The following is a 14,916-nucleotide window of genomic DNA, read 5'->3' as shown; positions in this document are numbered from 1 at the left end:
AGCAGCTAGTAAAACATTGATAGTGGAAATGCACTGAAATATGTTTCCACTGCAGATTTTAATGACTGCAGGAAATAACAATACCTATGTGTTGCACACATTTTGTTTTTTCAAAAAAACCTAACATGGTCAGGTCTCTTAAGTGAATTATTGTACTTAATCCATTCAGACATGGTTATTTTTAACAGGTGCCAGTGTCTGACTGGCACACTCTAATCTCATATATTTTTGGAAGGAAAAAACCAGAGCCTGGCTCCACAGTTATTAAAACTCACTAGCTAAACTCACAGACATTGCAATCATTACTCGATTCTCTATAATCCACCACTAAATTTCCACCAAATATAGATAACATGGGTATTCACCCTGTTTGTGTACAGAATAGTACTGGTTATTTGGTTTTAAGTGGTGTTGGTATGGCTGTGCATGTCAGCTTTCTGCTCCATTTGCTGTGTGGTTCACTTGTCTGACAACATGGCCTTGAAGTGTGTGTGTGCGTGCGTGCGTGTGTGCGTGAGTGTGCGTGTGTATAATGAGCAGTGCCAGGTGTCATTATGATAACAAATTGATAGACAATGAAGTTGTTGGCACTGATTTAGGACTATAGTTTCATAAAATATTTACAGGGGAAAACAGCTGTGCTTTGCAGTCTTGATGTTGCAATAAGTTTGACAAGATAAAAACTAAAATAAAACACTAACCTGCATATTGGGAAAAAAACATATTTTGGGGGCTGAAATGTTAGCTCTTGTATTTTTATTGTAATGTTTTGCACTTCCAGGTAATCCAAATTTATTTTGTGGATATAGTCAAGAGAGTCAACTATAACTACAATTTCTACATAGCAAGGAAATACCACAGAATTATCTGCTTTGGTTGTAGTTGTCCCAGGGCTATGTGCTTGCTCATAAAAGAGTTTTTTTGTAAAGTGTGAGATGATTGTATTGTGATTTGGCGCTATGCGAATAAAGTTGAATTGAATTGAAATTGTTTCATCAGCTACATTACACCAATAGGGAGAGAACTGTTTAAAAAAAAAATAGACTAAAGAGGCTAATATAATATCAATACCTTTAATTAGACTCTCCCTGACTTCAAAAATCCATTTATTCCTGACCACACAGTTGGTTCTCTTTTTACCACCAAAGAATGATTTTAACTCAGACATGCTGATGCTACATGAAAGACAAGGGGTTATCATTCATAGGATTCAACCTCTAGGACCATTACTGTCCATACAAAATTCAGTGGCATCTATTTGTTAAAATATTTCTCAGTGACAACTGACCAATATTACTGTGGGCATGGTTGGAAAATGCTCTCTTGGAAGATTCCCCCCAGAGCCGCAGCAGATATTCTACTGTACATGACAACTGAGTAAAAACTGTTAATCTGACCTCTTAAATATAATGATCACAAAAGTCTATATCACATTTTATTTTTATTTCACAAGAAATATATTGTTGTGTTTGCAATTCATTTACAAAGATAATAATTTAATCATAAAAAAAAACAAAAAAACAACTATACTGGAGTTTTTACACTGAGCAACATTAAGAGGAAAACATGGGAGAAGAGGTTAAACCAGCCTGACGTGTTCTTTGTTAATGATCTAGAGACTTGATTCAAATTCAGTCCAGTCAAGTACCATGACTGTTACGCTGGAGTTGGACACCCAGACACCCAAAAAAATCAGTGAGACACAGAATGCACAAAAGTAGTGATGAAAAAAATAAAAACAGCTACTGTGACTGATTACAACTTTTCAGTGAGTCATTGCAAAGTACATTCTTCAAGTTTACATGTTACACATTGCACTGTATATACCCTCTGCTTCGCAGTGGACTTAAGGCATTTTCACTTAATAGCTGTCATTTGTGAGGCAGGCTTAGGGTTTTGTGATTCATATACGCTTTTTTTCTGTGAACATATTATCCAACTTTCTAAATTCAGAGTAGCCTTGTGTGACACGGCACCACAGTGGGAGCATTACAGTTTCAAGTTTTTTGTCTGCAAACCGAAGGGCAAAATCAGTTTGGTTAGCCAGAAAGCCTGAGGCCTTTTTAAAAGGCGAAACCAATGGACATTAAATTTTTGGGGCCTGAATGTTACAGTTGTGTTCACATGAAACAAAAAAGAAATACTACACAACAATTGAGACTGCCAACCTTGCTGTCTTTGTCTCATGACCAAATGTACGTCAAAAGAGCATTGATCTGTCAGACATTAACCTTCGCTGCCTTTCATATGCGTTACCTCAGTCATTTATGTAAGTGCGAGCCCCTAAATGCAAACACACAAGTTGCAAGGCCATGTCCTTAGTAGGGCTGTGTTTGTGGCTACTGATGGGCTCACAGCCAATATTTACATGGCAATTACAATGACGTGTAAGGGTGCTGAGGAGACAGAAAGTGAGAATACTGTTGCCATGAATATTTCAGTTCCATTATTCACCTGTCAGGGGAGAGGACCACAAATCTGACAATTGCAATGCTGTCAGCAGCACAACATAACTGCAAAATATGTCTTTACAAAACCTGTTTGAGTGTATTTTGTGACATCTACACTATGACAATGGGAGGATAATATGCAAAGGTAATGGTGTTACAACAGTCAAAAAGCTTGCAATAGAGGTGTACAAAAACATAAAACAAACAAAAAAAAACTTAGTTTAGAGCATCTCTGGCAGATTTAGTCATAAAAACATCTCCAGTTCATAAAACGAATGATTTTCCTTTTTGAATTTACTCTCAGGCAGTTCTAGGTCTCATAGATGTCAGATGTTGCCTATGCGTCACTGATGACCTCAAATATGTCAATTCTGTTGCATACAGTCTAAATAAGCAACTATCTTAGACACAAGTTATCAAGAACTTCACAAAATAAAATAGAAAATAGAGAAATGGGAGAATTGGCCCATAACCCCTTAATTTCTTTAAGGACTAATGCTTGGCTCAAGTTTTAAAAAGATAATCTGCACTTGGAATGGACTTTGAACTGTCCTCATTTGGTGGAACTGCGCAATGGAAGGCTTAAATCCATGTAGCCATTGAATAAAAAGCTACTATGTCCTTCATTTTAATAAATACTAGAAAAACACCAATATGGTGAATATGCATTAAAGAAACTATGGAAAACCATTTCCACATATAATTTCTTCTCAGTCTATGAGTATGAAAAGCACTCATGGAAAATAGTTCTTTTGACCATTATAATAAAATATGTTGCCTAAAGTTTCTCAAATCATGTATAAGACATAAATAGAGCACATATTAAATACTTACAGCATCACATGCGCTACAATTAATTTCCATCAAGATGTTGGACATGATTTGTTCACTAGTTTGCAGGAAGCTCAGCTCTTTTCACAAAATCACAAGGTGTTAAAAAAACTGATAGTTTATCTTTGTTTTGTGGTCTCATTATGTGACCCTCAAAGTGCAACAGGACATTGGATATTCCTTCAAAAGGTTCTCCATAGAATACATTTACTCAGTCGGCAGACTATTAGCAAACCTAGGAAGAAACTAATGAAGTCTAATAAAACAGTCCTGCAATAAGTCCACCCTATATATACATATGAGGCCAGACTAAGTAACAAGCAGCTCTCTGTATAATGCAATACAGTCCAACAAACTCCAAAATGATCACACAGTCGAATCAACAGCTCTGTGAAACAGTGACCAACTCAACATTATCGACTTCATGAAGGAGGATTTACTGTAGGACTGTTGGATCAGACTGACTTAGTTTTAGGTAGGGCTCTGTATTAAACTGCCAGCTGAGTGTGTACTTGAATTCCAACCAATTCAACAACAAAGTACTTGAAAGATATGCTAACTTCACATACGTTATGATTCTGTATTTTCTTCTTTTGTATATTCCTCTACGAGTTTCTCATAGGAGTGGTTATGTTCAGAACTATCACTAGTGAAAACAGACCCTTCAGATTCTGAACGCTGCTCTTGTTTGGAGTTTGTTTCAATGTTTTCATCACATGTAGTAATAGATATTTTTGCTTTAGAATCATCATCCTCCTCTTCCTCTTCCAAGTTATTGCTGAGAAAATTCTCCTCATCGATAAAAGTAATGTTTGCATTTTGAAATATTAGAGGATGGTAGTCTTTTGAGTCCCATAGCCTTCGGCCATCTGGTCCAACATCTCCCACCTCTCCATTCTCCAGGTTAGCATCCTTGTCGAGTTGGTTCTCAAATATTTGGTCTTCATCCAGTTCTAGCTCCCCCTCCACATGATCTTCCGTCAACAGCAACCCATTGTCTGAGCCCAGGAGGTAGCTCTTGGACTTGGAAAAAGCAACAGTCACACGGTCACTGAAACTATAGCGTCTCTTCTGCCGAGGCGAACGATCCAGACTGAGGATGGTGTGGCCATTAAACATGGGAGCATCACTGCAACTCTTGGAACGACAACTCTCTTTGGATTTATTGATGGTGTTGCCAGTGCTTCCATTGGTTCTGCTATCCTTTTTGGTGCCAATCTGCTTTATTAAGTCATTGTAGCCTTCCTGCTTCTTGGACAAGAAGCCGAATATGTTAACATCATTAGATGTGGGTGGCAAATGAATGGCAGCCTTATGAGACTCTTTGTAGTGCCTGAGCTCGTTGAGAGATAGCTTACGCAGCTTGCGCCGTTTCTTTAGGGCCTTGTGAGCTTCAATCACCATCCGCACTTTCCAGTTGAAAAACAAAGAAAGCCAGGCCAATCCCAGATAAATCCATACTTCCACAAAGTAACGGTACAGAGCTGGATATTCTTTATTTGGCTCCACGCCTGAAAGGACAAAGAAAATAGCCTAAGATCATTTACATCCTCGACTAGTTTCCCCTGACTAGGTCAATCAAAATGATCATCCACGAGGTTAACCATAACTTGGTTGTCTATGTACAACTAAGATACGATCAACTGTTCCAAATACAAAAATTGTGATATATTCAACGTGATCTAGGGAGGACATTTTATATATGGGTTTAACTACATCTTTTCAATAAGCTCAAAGTACATATTCTTCAACTTACCTGCTACTAAGTCCCCAAAGCCAATTGTTGTCAATGTGACAAATGAAAAATACAAGCCTTCGACATATGTCCAACCCTCCTGGGTCATAAATACAAATGGTGGAAGAACTAAATGGACCAGCACACCCCAGAGGAGAAAAATAGCTGTGCAGGTGAATTGAGCCTTTCTCTGGAAAAGAAAGAAAGAAATACTGGAGGTGAAGATATTTTAATATCATGGAAGACAAAAACAGGCAGAAAAGAAAAACAAACAAAACATACTCTACCAACTTACCAGTGAAAATCCTTTCTTGGTTAGATACTGGCCAAAGTGCTTGGCTCGGCCACCAAAGAACTTTCCTAGCTCACTGATCCAGGTAAGACACAATGGCACTCCAAACAGCCCATAGAAGATGCAAAATACTCTGCCTGCAGACGTTTTGGGTGCAATGTTCCCATATCCTTTAAAGAAATTTGAAAATAAAAAGAAATCGTTAGGGTTTTGTTGTTTAATCTAAGTCCACTTCATTTCTCTTATTTTTCCTTTACATTTGATTCATAAAAACTTTGGCAAATCAGCAAATATTTCAACAGAGTTTGTCCGAACTAAAACAGTTTCAAGTTTGACAGACAGCCGAGTACATATTTTTAGAGTGACGTTAGTAAATCTCATTTTTCTTTGAGGGTTGAGAATAAAGCTTTATAAAACTACAAAAATAAATAAAGCCCCTTTTTCCAATCAGAACTAGATCTGCCAGTGATGAATTTCCACTTACCGATAGTGGTGATAACTGTTGCAGCAAAGATAACAGCATTTGGCCAGTTCCAGTTGTTGAAGGTCTTACTGCCAGTTATAGTGACACCTTGGCCTGCAGCATCAGACACCACCTGAGGAAATGAAAATGAAGACCACTGCTAAGAACACGATAGAATTCAGCTTAAAGAATAACTGATGGATGCTATCAATTGAGAGTTTTCAGAGTTCAGTCTGGCTGAGCAAAAGGAAGACAGGAAGTTTGTTGTGTGCAAGCTCCATTTCTTCTACCACATCCCTTCCTGTGATATGCTGATGGTATCTCCAGTAGTACTGATGAGCTGAAACGACACTCCAGCACCCTGGAGAGTAGCCTTTGACCTGAGGGCTTAGTAGTTCTAACCACTGCTTACTTTGCTAGAGGAACAGGAAGGCAAGTGCTGCATCCCTAAACAGTTATTTCATAATCGCATGATGATATGTTGATTAAAGAGCACCAGGTGGTTCTTCAGTGATTGCTCTTTCCTCTATTGTTTTTTTTTTTTCCAAGATTCAAAGCTGCACTGTACCCTAACAAGTCAAACGTGCACGTCAGCTCACTCTTGCAAGGATGTTTTAGTTCAGAAATCCAGAGAAGAAAAATATAATCAATCGTTACCAACCGAATGTGTGCTTGAGCAGCCACAATAGAAACTGGATTGCCCCTCTTGGGTATTTGCAAACACCCGGCCATGTGTGCTGTGACAACACATTCCCCCATACACCAAAGTTCTTCTTTCTCCAAATGTGCTGGAGGGGGAGAATGAGCAGGGGTTGGCACAGTTCAAGTAAGTTCTCAAGCCATTGAATATGCTTAGTTCTTTAATAATAATGGGTCTGTGACAGTTCTGCTCTATAATTACCAGCACAAAGGGAGGCCGTTCCTTTGTCTACTGAAACAACAAAGATCCTCCTTTGGGCTTTAGGTTAACAAAAAATGACCAAGTTTGTGTTCAAACCATGACTGGAAATTAATAAGAGAAACCTCACTTGAATGGATAACTGTCCTGCTTATGTACTTTTACATGTACCAGTCCTCCTTACAATTCACAGCATAAGATAATGCACGGGATAAATGTGTCAAAACAGGGCCAAATTCAGGCTAAAACCTTACTGGACTTAAACAGATTACAGGAACCTTGATACCACAAGAGTCACATAGATATAACAGTCTATCTGCTATGAAATGCAAGACAGCTTTGGGCTCTACTTACCCAACTATGTAAAAAGAACTACATAGGAAAGATACTGCACATTGGACTGCATCAAACCAAAAGCAAACTCCTTTGGTGATAACGAACAGTATGTTCACTTTCTCTACCCACAGAAAAAGGTTCAAAGACATCACATGTACAAGAGAAATACTGTGCCGGGAACCCTGGCACTTTGAATTGTACTAATACAAAGTGATAAGGTGTTTACAACAACACAGTGGCACAGGTTTTATGCAATTAAAGTTCAAAATTCAAATGCAGTTATAACTTCTTAAGTTCAAAGGCCAGCAGCTGGGTAAGGCAATGTGACTTGGCACACTGAGAACAATGCAAAATGCATAGAAGAGGAGAAGGACAAAAGAGACCTTGTGAGGCTAAACCAACTCAAAGAGAAATTTGTTATAGGCTACTGGGTTCTTTACAAGCACTCAACAAATGGATGTCAAGCACAGCCTGATGTCAGATCGGATGTCACGGCAACCAATATGGATTTACTACTGCTGGAGCGCTTATATAATATGTGTCAGTCAAATAAAGTATTAAAGAAGGACCACCTAATCCCCTACACAGTATTGCCAAAAACCAAAATGAAAAACAAAAACAAAAAAAAAAAAACATAACCCTATAAACCATCTTCAGAGGATCCTTCTTGGAAATATATTTATTTCCATTAAATGTTAAAGTTAGTTGCGTGAAATAATAAAATGCAGTGAAGAGCGATTATATCGAAAAAAAAACTTTGTTTTTAATGCAACCACAGACACGAGTTCCTCTGATGAACTTCATACTGTCTCACTGTGTGGTGGCATGCTGCATTACTGAAGTAGTAGAACATTAAAGGTATTAAGATGGCCATTAATGAAAAACAATAAAACTGAAAATAGAAAAGTAAAATAGTACCTTACTACCTTACAGTGGTAACCATTTGTGCTTGGGCTAAATACAGCAAAATGTTCAACTGGACATTTCCTGGAACTAATTAGTTACAGCAACATTACTGTACGCTTTAAACATACATATTTGGGGATATGGTTATAATGAAGCAGAAATCAAGCTAGACATTGAAATATACAATATGATACTATATAAAAACAGACAAAACATAATACATGCTCAGTCACCTAATAACCCATGGCCCAACGGTCTGTGGCTCTCTCAAAAAAGTGTTACTTTGCTTTTGTGGAAGTGAAACTATTGCCAAACTGCAGACCTAGCAGTCTACCACTGCCATATTGTGATAACCAAAGAACAGTAAAAGCCACTATGACAAACTCCAACTGTTATCAGCACAGCTGGTGCACCAGCATAACACTCCAGTTCCTAGGTTTTTTTCCACTCCCACCAGTAGCCAACTGCTGCTTAAAGACAGGATCAACTGACTTATAAACAATGAAGTCACTCAGGCTCCTCCATGTCATTGTGTATTGATTTCTGTGGTGAATGGGTTGCAAACACTGGGTCCGGAAACAAGTCTTTTAAGATTTCGCTGTGTAAAACCCAACATCAAGCGATCCAATGCAGACCATGTGGGGTTTTGTTTGTGTGATTTTTTTTTGTTTTTGTCATTTAGGTTAACCTCCTGAATAGTGCAAGTGCTATGCTGACTTAAAGTATGACATTTTCACACTGTACTGACATTGTACGGAACATGCAGTCATCTGCAGCAAAATCCAATCAGACATAGAAGACAGAAAGACATTTCTGTCTTACCAAGTAATTGCCTAAACCTCATGACATTAAAATCCACCACTACCTTCTATGACTTCATTGTACATTATTTTAATACACGTTCCAAAAGACGAAGAAAACCTTCAAGTAGCCCCTAAACAAGACCAGAGGCACATGACAAAATTAGCAATGCCAAAAAAACAGTCCACTATTTCACCCACTTGTGCATTTGCATTCCGACCAAGGGCAATGTTTCACTTTATGCATGTGACCGCAGTCTGTCAATAAACACAGTTTTTGCAAATTTATAATTTGGCCACAGAAACGTGATCTTTAAGTCATGTGCAACCGGACTACGAGATTAATTTCTGTAATCACCCTTAAAGTGAAAGAAAAACTAGAGTGAGGAAAGGTAAACTTTAAAACCTCCTCTGGCAGCCTACAGGTAACCTTTGATCTGCAGGTGTTACATTTTTCCCTTTAGTAAAAAACTAGAACACATGGTTATCTTCACAGAATTAGATGTTGAGTATTTTCCAACCACCATAAACTTATCTCAGTGATCCAGCACTCTATAAACCAAAGTATGCAACAACATGCAGTGTGCACAATTCATGCCCTTAACATGTCAACGTGACCTGAAGGTTTTGCTTATAATTGTAACTACAGAAAAAAAATGCTATTGACTTTTTTTTTTTTTTTAAATGGGGTCTTTCAAAAGAGGTCAGTCTGATTAAGCAGCAAAATGAATAGCTATACCTGCAATAACTCTTTCAAGAGAAAAGATTTTGAATGGATTTTTTTTTTTTTTTCTGAGTTAATAATTGTTACATTTACAAGTTCAGGTGCTGAAAAATGTCCAAGCGTAAATGACTAAACTGAAGTAAATTACAGATGAGGGTAGCATGTCCTATGCTGTAACCTTGATAAATGTGCAGCTGCTCCTCCTCCTCACTGACCTTTTATAGCAGCTTCTCTAGAGCCAACACTGATGGGCCATAAAATCCAATCTGTTAACTCAAACCACTTCAAGGCTGCTAGAGTTAATAGTAAACTCCTTGTTAATAAAACAGACAAGACTTAAAACTTTTACAAGCGGTCTGCCTTCCCTTGTTAGGCCTGTGTTGACAGGCTGAGCAAAGTTTCCATGATGGAAACTAAACAGAATCTCTGCTCCTGATGTAAACAAGGCTGATAAATAAATCCAAAAGGGCAAAACATTATTTTTCTGTTTTAATAAACTGAGTCCAAAGCCTTTGTGGCAGGTGTCTTGGCAAACGCTAACAGAAAAAACAGTGGTAGATGACATCTAGAAGACTGATTATGGTTGCCACCACTGTCTGTCATGGAGGAAAGAGCTAAAATGTTAAACGTGAGTTTCCTTATTTTGACAGTCTTAAAAACCAACAAGTGGACTTCTGTAGCCTTTGTTTCTGAGAGAGGAGAGGAACAGGAAATGTTTCAGTGGAATGGCCTGACCAAGTTTTTGGCTGAAATCAGACCTTGTATTGCAAAATCAAAAATTCCAAAATCTCTCAACTACAGTATTTCTGAATCTGATTTAACCGTTGCAGGGATTTGGCTATGAAGAAGAGCCATGGACAGGGGGAGGTTCACAGGCATATCCCTTTCAGTAATTCAAACACAGAGAAGAAGAGAGGGGGGATGGGGGGGATAATAAACCTCCCCAGTACTGATGGGGGGCCCAAAAAGAGAACAGGTTCAGACATGTTTCTAGTCATACTTATAAGTGCAAAAAACAAACAAACAAACAAACAAACAAACAAAGACGTCAGTGTCCTGGTTTGTAGAGAAGTGAAACACTGTCTGCGCTGTTTGTGCTTAAAAAGTGAGAAACCATGTTGCACTGTTGAATATACAGTATCTTGCTCGAACATCTCATACACACGACAGGGAGCCGAACCTGTGAAACCTGTGAGATTCCCTCTGTTTACATACAAAGTGTTTATTCAAGCCAAGCTTATGCTTCTCGGTAAGGAAATGACACAAATACTTCGCAACGTCGCCTCATGCACTTATGCAGCCTTTTAGTGCTGAGAGAAGCGCAGCGCTGTACTAACTCACCCATTAGGTGATTCATGCGCACTCACATAACAAGTTCTCCTGCCGAGGGCTCTGAGCAGCCCGGGACAGCTTTCAGACAGTCTAAAGGAAAGGAAGGCTAGATTGAAGAGAGGGCGTCCATACCTCTAATATCCTGTCCAGGTCATCTTTCGTCAGACAGGGGTAGTCCTCAAGGATTTTATCCTTCTGGGCATTGTACTGCTTTGCAGCCAGCTTCCAATTTGGCTCTTCCAGGACTTGGAAAATTGCTGCTCCAATGGACAGGTAAAAAATAATGGCAGAAGTCAACAAGGGGCCTTTATCTACCATGCTTACTTGGTTACTTGGAGAGCGCGGGACGGGGGAGAAGACTGAGAGGAGGGGTAAGCAGCAGCAGGACCCGAAGTTATGCTGGACTCATTCTCAGCAGGTCTTTTTGCCTTAGAAAATGTTTGCACCTCCACGCGTCGGCTCGGCAAAGAAAGTGAAACGGAACTTTGCTGACAACATCGGGCTCGAGGCATAACAGTGGGAACAGAGCTCGCGTGGAACTCCGGACGCAAATACAAGTAGTGTATCCTCCCCCCCCCCCACCGCGTGCGCAGCCAGAGAAATAACGCCTGTCTGTCTGTGTGTGTGTGGGTGTGGGTGTGAGTGTGTGTGTGGGGGTGTGGGTGTGGGAGTGGGACGGAGGGTGGTGGGTGGAGGGGGGGATCCGCCCAGATACGGCGCATTAAGGAGGGGGCGTGGGGTCATGTGCTCTACAGGTCTCTCCCACTACAGGTGTGCGGCTGCCATGACATTCACGTCAACGCCTCTTTAAGTAAGTTGTAGTAAGTAAGAAGTTTCTTCGTTTAATTTATCAATACGCAGTTTACCATAAAGTTTAACTTTCAGTGTCTATCTTTGTGATAAGCCAATTTGGGAAAATAAAAATAAAGAATCTATAAGAAGCTTGGATTAATGCACAAAAGGGTCCATATTCGATGCAACGCAGTCATGATTTTTTATTTTTCTATTTTTGAGGACGCTGCACTGATTGTTTTGATTTTTGGGCATCAAGCTTAACTGCCTTTAACTTGCCTCTGAGAAGTGGTTTAAATAAAACAGGTGCATTAAATAAAATAAAAAACAGAAGAAACACAAGTGCAGTCGCAGAGCGGTAAAAACTTGTCTGCTGAAAGTGTAATATTGAAGAATCCAGGCTACCTTTCTTTCTTTCTTTCTTTCTTTCTTTCTTTCTTTCTTTCTTTCATTTCTCTGCAGTCATGATGAGATATTATATGCTCATAATATAAAATCAAAGATTACCGTTCTGGACAGCAAAAGACAGTATATGATGGACATATCAAAGCGGGAGCAAAGGTAGTGAAAGATAGTGAGTAGCTATATAAGAATATGCACCCAAAGGTTAATTGTGTCAACGTCTGGATGTCAACTGCTTAAATGTTAGTTCATATGATGAAGTGTGTTTTCTTCCTTAGTACTGTGACAGTGAAGGACCACACAAAGGTACAAATGACTCTAGTGTGCAAGTAGAGCCATAGATCCTCTGACAGTGATAATGTGGTTTATCAGCATTCCAGAGTCTGTTATATATCAACTTGTGTGCTTTGTTTCATGATCCAGCAAGTCCAAGTTATAAACTCAAGTGGTTCATGTTTAGACAATCACACTTCCATGTCTCCGCAGCGCTTTGCATCCTTCAGTCAAACATGGAAAACCATTTTATTGTCACAGGAATGTCACCTGTCATAATAAATGATCAAATATAATGGTGCTTTGTCCTTTATTGGCATTTCATCCAAGGCAAATCTGCCCTCAGGATTACACTGGCGGTGACCAGTGAAACTAAACCAACCGTACAATTACAGCTCTCAAATCAGTAGAATGAAAGATGTAAAGTCATTATGAAGAAAGAGGGCTTTACTTTTTTCATAGTAAAAACATCTTTATTGCATCAAAAAAAAAAAACAACAAAAAGAAAAACAGTGACATTCTGTTATTTTAAATAGCCAGAAGTAGTCTACATTAACATGCCAGCACAGTTGAACTAATGATAAACAAGATCTTCCTTCATTAAAATATTTAGGTTAGACTGAAAACAGTAATTTGTATGTTCATGACAAGATGCTCCTTTCATCCTTTCATGTGTGCAGGCTGTGCTGGATCGGCTGACTGTTGCATCAGCTCCTGGACCTTTGAGTAAGGATCAATAAAACCTGTCGCAGGAGCTCATCATATCTTGGATGTAAATGTGATGACAAATTACATTTTTAACACATTTTATGAGTATAAATAAAATGCATTAACCTATCCTAAGTTACCCGGATCCATTTGTTTGTTGAAATCTGCAAAAGAAATTCTTCCATCTTTGACTCTAGGTCTTTGCTGTCTCTGTGTGCACAGACCAATTTACTCTACAGTTTTATAAGGTTCATTTTAACCTGAGGCTCCAATGATCTGCATATCATAAACTTGTGAGAACAGGTCTACATAAACTAAAGCATGCAAAGATGACACTTGCTGCCTGCCAGTTGTTCCCTGGTTGGGAATCAGCTGGAAGACAACTGACAGAGATCAGATTAAACAAAAGAGATGTAACATGTTAATTAGAGAGGCCTAGAGCTGTGGCCAGAGTTTATTAGCCATGCCATTAGCAAATGAAGCAAGGCTGGCAGGTTTTACCATTTTCCCCACTCTTTCTGCTAAGCTAAGTTAGCTTGGTAAGCCAGCTGCTGCGTATTTACAGTATCAATTTGATCAACTTTCTTTCTCTGCAATAAATCAGATGAGGGTATTCCAAGTTTTAAAATGTACAGCTCTTGTGTTAAATTTTAAAATATGACAGGCTTCTTTCACAGCATTACGCAATGTAGCATAAATGTTGATCTTTCATGCTACATAAACTCCATGCCTTCATAGAGCTATGCAAAAGTGTGCACTGTTTCAATCAGCTGACTCAGCTGTGTGCACTGGCAGGCTGGTCAGAGATCAGAGGTGATCAGTGAGACAGAGGTGATCAGTGAGACAGATGTGATCAGTGAGACAGCTATATCACTCAATCTGCTTTTTTAGCATCAACACCCAATAGAGCTTGTTTTCCTTGGGTAACTTTGCATCAGATACGCAATATAAAACAATGAAAATAACAAAATCTTAACATTTCCAAGTCAATATTTTAGTTAATATACAATCTTGCTTTTCAGGTAGTAAATCAGAAACAAGAAAACCACTCCATTTGCCATAACATCGTGTTATGGATCATTTGGTATGTGAACTGGCTGGAGATCACTTAACCATCTGAAGGAGTATAGGTCTTGTGTTTTCATATGCTATAAAAATGAAACGAAAGAACGCTGCCCACTGATTTTGACGTCACTATTGTTTTTCCAAATCTAAAGTGATGAATCGTTTCTAAATGTTGTCCCATTGGCCCCTTTGCACTGTCACTATTAGTTTAGGGCTAGACAAGGGCAGATAGTCAGAGATACCCTATGCTGTACTGTAGAGCTGGTGAAGGCCATCATGGTGGTCTGGTGAAAGGCCCCTTGGGATACGAGGGGACTTCCGGAGTTTCAGGCACGCCAGATAAGACAACCGGAAGAACCACATCAAGATAACACAATATCCACACATGTTTCATTTGGTAGCCAAAAGTCTCAGATGAGGACTGAATAGTTTTACAGATTTGGAAAAGACTATAGCTTCTGCTACTATAACATTAAAATACTACTAACTGCATTTACAGAAAAAAAAAGATTAAAACAAAAATTAAAGAGCACAAATATCACAAGAGTAATTATCTGGAAAATGATTTAATCATTTTCAGTGTCTTTCATGAAGCAGGAGGGTAAGACCTATTCTTTCCAGTTACTATCGTATTTGTCAGGTCTCATGCACTTAAATAGTCATATAAGATCATAGCACTGATAACCTGTTGACTTGCTGCAAAAGGTATGAAAGTCAAGTTGATGAAACCAATTCAATCATTTTACTGTGATATACATGTTTAACAACCTTAATTGAACTAGAAAAAACTACTTTGGGTGTATACTTCATAATGGATTTTTTTTTCCTTAGTAGAGAGAATAAAAATAATTATACTTCAGGCAAAACCTGAAATAAGAGCTGCTGTGTTATACAACAAGTACGCAATGG

At 38.8% G+C, this 14,916-nt stretch overlaps 1 protein-coding gene across 1 annotated transcript; it reads right to left on the bottom strand.

Annotated features, from left to right (window-relative positions):
• Window positions 1-1,929: 1,929 nt before the first annotated feature.
• On the bottom strand, window positions 1,930-11,393 carry kcnk5a (potassium channel, subfamily K, member 5a). Its single transcript, XM_026308119.1, has 5 exons — window positions 10,900-11,393; window positions 5,793-5,904; window positions 5,312-5,478; window positions 5,038-5,206; window positions 1,930-4,792 (listed from the first exon to the last, which is right to left on the bottom strand). The coding sequence occupies exons 1-5, from the start codon at window positions 11,083-11,085 to the stop codon at window positions 3,852-3,854; spliced, it is 1,575 nt and encodes a 524-aa protein (XP_026163904.1). The 5' UTR covers window positions 11,086-11,393; the 3' UTR covers window positions 1,930-3,851.
• Window positions 11,394-14,916: the final 3,523 nt, after the last annotated feature.

The sequence above is a fragment of the Mastacembelus armatus genome, chromosome 22 (genome assembly GCF_900324485.2).
Source record: "Mastacembelus armatus chromosome 22, fMasArm1.2, whole genome shotgun sequence".
Classification (NCBI taxonomy): domain Eukaryota; kingdom Metazoa; phylum Chordata; class Actinopteri; order Synbranchiformes; family Mastacembelidae; genus Mastacembelus; species Mastacembelus armatus.
Note: the sequence above shows the minus strand (reverse complement) of the source record. Positions and strands in the feature narration are given on the sequence as shown.